The 6787-nt window shown below is 33.0% G+C and overlaps 1 protein-coding gene across 3 annotated transcripts; it reads left to right on the forward strand.

The window, feature by feature from the left end:
• Window positions 1–1247: 1247 nt before the first annotated feature.
• LOC123227151 (probable LRR receptor-like serine/threonine-protein kinase At3g47570) lies at window positions 1248–5901 on the forward strand. Of its 3 annotated transcripts, none has more exons than XM_044651833.1 (5): window positions 1251–2148; window positions 2248–2610; window positions 2898–4880; window positions 5190–5543; window positions 5692–5901. In XM_044651833.1, the coding sequence occupies exons 1-5, from the start codon at window positions 1521–1523 to the stop codon at window positions 5817–5819; spliced, it is 3456 nt and encodes a 1151-aa protein (XP_044507768.1). In that variant the 5' UTR covers window positions 1251–1520; the 3' UTR covers window positions 5820–5901. The 3 variants fall into 3 exon arrangements, with proteins under 3 accessions (XP_044507770.1, XP_044507768.1, XP_044507769.1); XM_044651834.1 differs by having other exon boundaries at window positions 1254–2148; window positions 5190–5611; XM_044651835.1 differs by lacking the exon at window positions 5692–5901 and having other exon boundaries at window positions 1248–2148; window positions 5155–5221.
• Window positions 5902–6787: the final 886 nt, after the last annotated feature.

Consider the following 6787-nt stretch of genomic DNA (forward strand, 5'->3'; position numbering starts at 1 on the left):
GTGGCTCTATTTCTATTGGGTATTAGCCTAAAAGAGTTCAATGCATTGGCTAGAAAAGATTTGGTCACAGGTAAATGGTCATGTAATTAAACTAAATAATACAGAACTTATTGCAGTTCATAACACGCCGTGAGGTGCTCGTTATTAACAATTTGAAGTGTGACAATCAAACTGAAATTCCACTACTTAGACGCAGTTTCAGCAGCATGCATGCTTCATAATACCCCGTGAGGTGCTTGTTATTAACAATTTGATATTAATCAATGCTTTTTTTCACTTAACTGAAAATATTTTTCATATGAATGGTTGGACTTTGAGGATCAATATAAACATTAATTTTTATTTAAGATTAAATTCTCGTCTCAAATTTACCATACAACAAAAACAAAATTTTTTTTCTCCAATTCAATGTAGGACGGAATTTTTTTTGTCCCCAATTCATAACACAATTAATGAAGAAAAAAATTGTCCACAATTTGCCATACAATCAAAGATGAAAAATGTTGTTTCCAATTCATTATACAATTAAGAATGAAAAGTTTTGTTTCTAATTAAGTATACAATTATAAGCAAAAAATGTTGTTTTTAATTCATTATATAGTCAATGACGAAAAAAATTGTTCTTAAATCACCATAAAAATAGGGACAAAAAAAATTGTCGTCAATTTTTTGCAAAAACAAGGACAAAAAATTGTATCCCCAAATATGATTTTTCTGAGATAGAAAAGAGTTATTTGGAATGAAATTTAATTCATTTATAAATAAAAAATTTTATCTTAAAATGTGTATCTTTTTATGACAAAACAATATTTCATCCATAATAATTAGTTATTATGGACGATTTCTTTTTTCATTCCAATTGCCCTTTAAAAACGAATTTTTCATTTTTTGGATGAAAATTTTCGCTACCTTTTATGAAATTTGTGGTACTGACGTCTCCTTCATTTCTCTTTCTTTTACAAAAAGTCTTGGAAGTGGGGCAAAACGACTTGGAATTGTTAGTGGAAAGTGACTAATGTATAGAGACTTTTTCGTGGAAATTGCTTGTGGAAATTGTTTGTGGGGCAAAACGTCTTGGAAGGGACTTGGATTTGTTAGTGGAAATTGACTAACATGTTAGCGGAAGTGGGGCAAAACGAGAAGCTCAAGTTGGAGTTGTGGGAATAATCATGTCAGTGGGTTCTTTATGTTAGGATGTCTTCAGTTGAGTTCCTGAAGGCTACAGAGAGTTTAACTTAACAGGAGATGTTAGGATATGTTCAGTAAGTTGTTACGGAAGAGATGAGATATTCTGTTAATGTAAATGACTTCCGTTTGTATACAAGGAAGTCATACATAGACGTGTGTGAGTTGTTGTCCACTTTGATGAAAAATATCCCACACAGCGTATTCACTTTCTCTTTCTTCTCGGCTCTTCTTTTCTTCCTCTTCATTTCTTGTCTTGGTTTTCTTGATAACAAATCTTGATCTGTGATTTCCGTTCAACAAGCCCACACTTGACAAATCTAAGTTGTGCTCTCATGGAGAAAAATCTCTTTCTCAGCATTCTCTTAGCTTTCTTAGTTCCTTTTTCGACACTTTCCTTGGTTCATGCTGTAGTAACCGATATTTCCACAGACAAACAATCTCTTCTTGCCCTGAAAGCTCGTATAAGCCATGATCCAAGCAATCTGTTGGCCAGCAATTGGTCCACAAGTTCTTCTGTTTGTCATTGGATGGGCATAACTTGTGGTGCTCGTCACCTTCGAGTAACAGCTTTGAATATTTCTCACTTGGGTCTCACAGCTACCCTTCCTCCTCAACTAGGAAATCTATCTTTCCTCGCAAGGCTAGACATCAGAAACAACAGCTTTCATGGCTCTCTCCCTGAGGAATGTGCTCAGTTACGTCGACTGAAATACCTTGATTTGAGTCGTAATAGCTTATCGGGTGAACTCCCTGCAAGGATTTTTGATAATCTTCCCAACTTGCTACTGCTTTATTTGCATTTGAACTTCTTCGAGGGAAAAATACCATCGACCATATCCAAGTGCAAAAGCTTGCAAGACTTATCCTTGGCACTCAATAATTTCACAGGAGCCATTCCAAAAGAAATTGGAAACTTGACTCAACTTAGAGCGATGTATCTTGGATTCAACAAACTCCAAGGTATGTTATATGAAACTTTGTTTTAGTTGCTGTTACTGTAATTTTTTTTATATTCCTTGTCATTCAATAATATATTGCTTATTTATAATGATTTTGTAGGAGAAATTCCAAAAGAGCTTGGCAATCTTGCAAAACTGGAGCTATTATCAATTCAAAATAGTTACTTAACAGGAACTATTCCCTCACTCATCTTCAACCTTTCTTCCCTAATGTACATGGAACTTTGGAAAAATAGCCTGACTGGTCGGCTTTCGGAAAACATGTGCCAGCATCTTCCTAATCTTGAAGAACTAGACATGTCTTCTAATCATCTCACTGGTCCAATTCCAAACAGTTTGGGGCAATGCAGAATGCTTAGTATGCTTGCGTTGTCGGACAACCTATTCAAAGAACATATTCCGAGAGAAATTGGGAACTTGACATTAATCAAGTTTCTAAATCTAGACTCGAACAAATTAACAGGTATATGATAGACCTCTCTAAAAACATTATATTATTACGAAATAATTTCATTATGATATAATTATATCATTCTTTGTCAAATCTCATATCGTCAAAATATGAGAGAAATGTTTGGTATTTATGAATATATTATATCGTTTACTGATGTTGAAACAAGATTAGTAAAATAGTTTGTCAGCTCTCAAGCTGTCAAAACGTGTAAAATTATGATGGACTATATGTCTATAACAAATAATAATTTGATGTTAAAATAATCCAATTTACTAACTCAGCTATTGCATTTTTAGGTGGTATACCAAATGAAATTGGAATGCTTCATAATCTTGAACACTTGATACTTTCATCTAACCAGCTAGTTGGCCCTATCCCAGCATCTGTATTCAACATTTCAACAATGGAAGAACTTGCATTGTATCGAAATCAACTCTACGGAATTCTTCCATCAATTGCAGAGCTTCCAAACCTTGAGGGGCTTATCTTGTGGGAAAATAATTTCAGTGGACTGTTTCCCGCTTTCATCACCGGTGCTTCCAAGCTCAACCGTCTAGATATTTCATCTAACTCATTCTCAGGCTTCATTCCTGGTGCAATTGGTAATTTAAAATTTCTTGAGACACTAAGTTTAGAAAATAATTACTTCACATCTACTCCAGATCTAACCTTTCTTTCTAATTTGACAAATTGCAAGAGTTTAAGAGTTCTATGGTTAGGAAATAATCCACTAAATAGCATCCTTCCAGGTTCCATAGGGAATCTTTCTATTTCTTTGGAACAATTTGACATAAATGATTGTAACATTAGTGGAAAAATTCCCAAAGAAATTGGAAACTTGAAAAACTTGATAGAACTACAATTACAAGATAATGAATTGACTGGACCAATTCCAGTTACCCTAGATGGATTACAAAATCTTCAACGTTTGTATCTTCAAAATAATAAATTTGAAGGACTCATCCCAGATATATTTTGTCATTTACATGAATTGGGTGAGTTGAATTTAAAGGGAAACAAGTTCTATGGAGCCATACCTGCATGTATTGGCAATCTCACTACACTGAGAAAATTGTTTTTAGGTTCGAACAAGTTAATTTCCTCTATACCCTCAACTTTGTGGAACCTGGAGGATCTCTTGTATGTTGATTTGTCAGAAAATTTTCTAGATGGATCTATTCCATTAGACATTGGAAATCTTAAGGTTGCCATAACTATAGATCTATCAAGGAATCTTTTATCAGGAGAGATTCCAATTGCTATTGGAAGCCTAGAAAATCTACAAAATCTCTCCTTAAGATACAACAGATTACAAGGCTCCATTCCTAAAACATTTGGCAACTTGAAAAGTCTAGAATTCTTGGATTTGTCTAGAAACAACCTTTCTGGATCGATTCCTAAGTCTTTGGAGGCACTCTCGTACCTCAAATATCTAAATTTATCTTTCAACCAACTAAGTGGCGAAATTCCTCAAGGAGGATCCTTCAGAAATTTCTCAGCTGAGTCATTTATGGGGAATCTAGCATTGTGTGGGACTTCTCAACTACAAGTTCCACCATGCAAAAAAACCACTCATCGAAAATTAAGGACTAAAAAGGTTTTCCTGTCGATTCTTTTGCCAACAAGCATTGTAGTCTTATTGGTTGTCTTGGTTATTATGTTTTTGTTGATCCGGAAAAAAAGAACAAGGCCACCTACGAATGTTGATATCTTTCCAAGAGAAACATGGAGAAGAATTTCTTACCAGGAACTTGTGAGAGCAACAGACAGATTCAATGATAACAACCTGCTTGGCAAAGGAAATTATGGTTCAGTTTACAAAGGAAGATTAGATGAGGGAATGGAGGTTGCAGTAAAGGTATTCCACTTGGATTTTGAAGGAGGTCTTACAAGTTTTGAAGCTGAGTGTGAAGTAATGAGAGGTCTTCGTCATCGAAATCTTATCAAAATCATCAGCAGCTGTTCAAATGATGATTTTAAATCTTTGATACTAGAATACATGCCTAATGGGAGCTTGGAGAAATTGTTGTTTTCTGAGAAGAATGTTTTGAACATTTTTCATAGACTAAATATAATGATTGATGTTGCTTCAGCTTTGGAATATCTCCACTTTGGCTATGTAGTCCCAATCATTCATTGTGACATAAAGCCAAGCAATGTCTTACTGGATGAAAATATGGTTGCACATTTGAGTGATTTTGGCATTGCAAAGCTTTTAGGTGAAGAAAACTCCATGACACGAACAAAGACCCTTGCTACCATTGGTTATATGGCACCAGGTAATTGTTTCATTTTTTTTAAGATAACAACTTTTGGAGGTATCAAATTATCACTTTATTCTATTGAGACAATATAACTTTATTTTCTATTAAATGAACAAAACTTTCAAATTTGATCTCTTTTATAAAAAAATTTGAAAATTCAATCTCTCTATTAAAAAAAAAAAACTAAGGTTCAATCTATTCAATAGAATAAAGACAAGGTTCGATACCTAATGTGAAGTTATCCTTTTTTTTAATTGAAACTTTGATTTGTTAGTGTTTATATGTGTAGAAATGAAAATGCACATACATGATTATTGTGATTAGAATATGGAAGAGAAGGAAAAGTATCTAGAAAAGGAGATGTGTACAGCTATGGTATCATGGTAATGGAAACATTTACAAAGAAGAAGCCAACAAATGAAATGTTTACAGAAGAAATAAGCTTACGGAGGTGGGTTGGTGAATCATTATGTAGCACAGTGATGGAAATCGTGGACACAAATTTGCTTACAAGGGATGATGAACATTTCTCAAGCAAGGAAGAATGTGTATCGTCTATCTTGAGCTTGGCTATGGAGTGTACAAGAGAAACACCTCAAGACAGGATCACTATGAAAGAAGTAGTGACAAGACTCATCAAAATCAGAGCTAAACTTGCAGAAATCAAAACAAGAAGAGGTAGAAGGGTTTTGAATTTAGGCTAATTTCTTCTTTGTATTTTCATTGAGAATGAAGTTTTAATCCAGGTGATCGACCTAATACCCTTAAACCTTTCTTTTGCCTATTCTATGTTAATTATTTATTGATAATTGCTCTTGATTTGCAGAGAAAATGGATGAACTAGGAAGCCAATGGGACGACCTGAGTTTAGCAACCTTCTACCTCTTCCTTGAATTTGATGACAAGTACATGCATGTTATAAGGTCAACTTTGATTAAAAAGAAATGTTTATAAGGAGTTTTTAAATTTGATGGATCTTCATGTAGTAATGATATAGTATGAAGGGTTTGAAATTTTCCAACTTTTACTACATGTTTCATTCGTTTCGTATGATTGAATATTATTTAGTTTTTATTTAAAATTATTTAATCAAATAATGATATTTATTTTTAAGCCAAAAGACTATTTCACATCCAAGTTTTGGTAAAATGACAAATATATATCCACGGTATAATAGAACTTTTATATATCATGGATGTGCTTTTGAGATAAAGTTAAAACTTGAATGAGAAATAGTCCTTTGACCTTATTTTTAATATTTAAATTGGTCTGTGAGACAAGTGGATTTAATAAAGGTTTTTAAATCAGGTTTTAATTAAATTTTTTAAAATAAATCATTAATTTGCCTAATTTGATTATGTGAAAATTTGTATTTTTATGAATCCTATTGATTTGATTAAAGCATTTAGAGTTATGCTGAATATAGCAGCCGGGGTAGGGCTAATTAGGGACATTTAAATTGAAGTTTCAGCCGATTGCCACGTACGTACTCTTTAAACACTCACTGTAGTGAAGCAAGTGAAGTAAATTTTTCATATTACATTTAATAATATTAATATATAATTAAGAGGATGATCAATCCAATCTGAAGATGATTTCGCTCTAAGGTGTTGCGCACTGAAGAAGCTGTTAGAAAGTGTTGAAAAAGAAAAAAAAAAAAAAGACTGTAAGAGATGATAAAAAATATATATACAGTTGAAGAGGAAAAAAATAATCAAAAAAATAAAATATCACAATGAATCTGTTGATAATTTATTGGAATTATATTGGCTCAACTCATACTCAAGTTAAGGTTATCTCAGTTTGAGTTCAAATTGTTAAAGTCAAACACCAGATCGAGATCAAACTAACTAAATTCTCATACAACCTTAATTTTATTGGGTATTTATTATGTTTAATTAAAAGACAAGTAGATATTGTTT

Source organism: Mangifera indica, chromosome 10 (assembly GCF_011075055.1).
Source record: "Mangifera indica cultivar Alphonso chromosome 10, CATAS_Mindica_2.1, whole genome shotgun sequence".
In the NCBI taxonomy this organism is placed as follows: domain Eukaryota; kingdom Viridiplantae; phylum Streptophyta; class Magnoliopsida; order Sapindales; family Anacardiaceae; genus Mangifera; species Mangifera indica.

Coding starts and splice junctions, on each gene's coding strand:
- LOC123227151 (XM_044651833.1), top strand. CDS start 1,521: ATGGAGAAAAATCTCTTTCTCAGCATTCTCTTAGCTTTCTTAGTTCCT. Junction 2,149..2,247: donor TGGATTCAACAAACTCCAAG/GTATGTTATATG, acceptor ATGATTTTGTAG/GAGAAATTCCAAAAGAGCTT. Junction 5,544..5,691: donor AGAAATCAAAACAAGAAGAG/GTAGAAGGGTTT, acceptor CTTGATTTGCAG/AGAAAATGGATGAACTAGGA.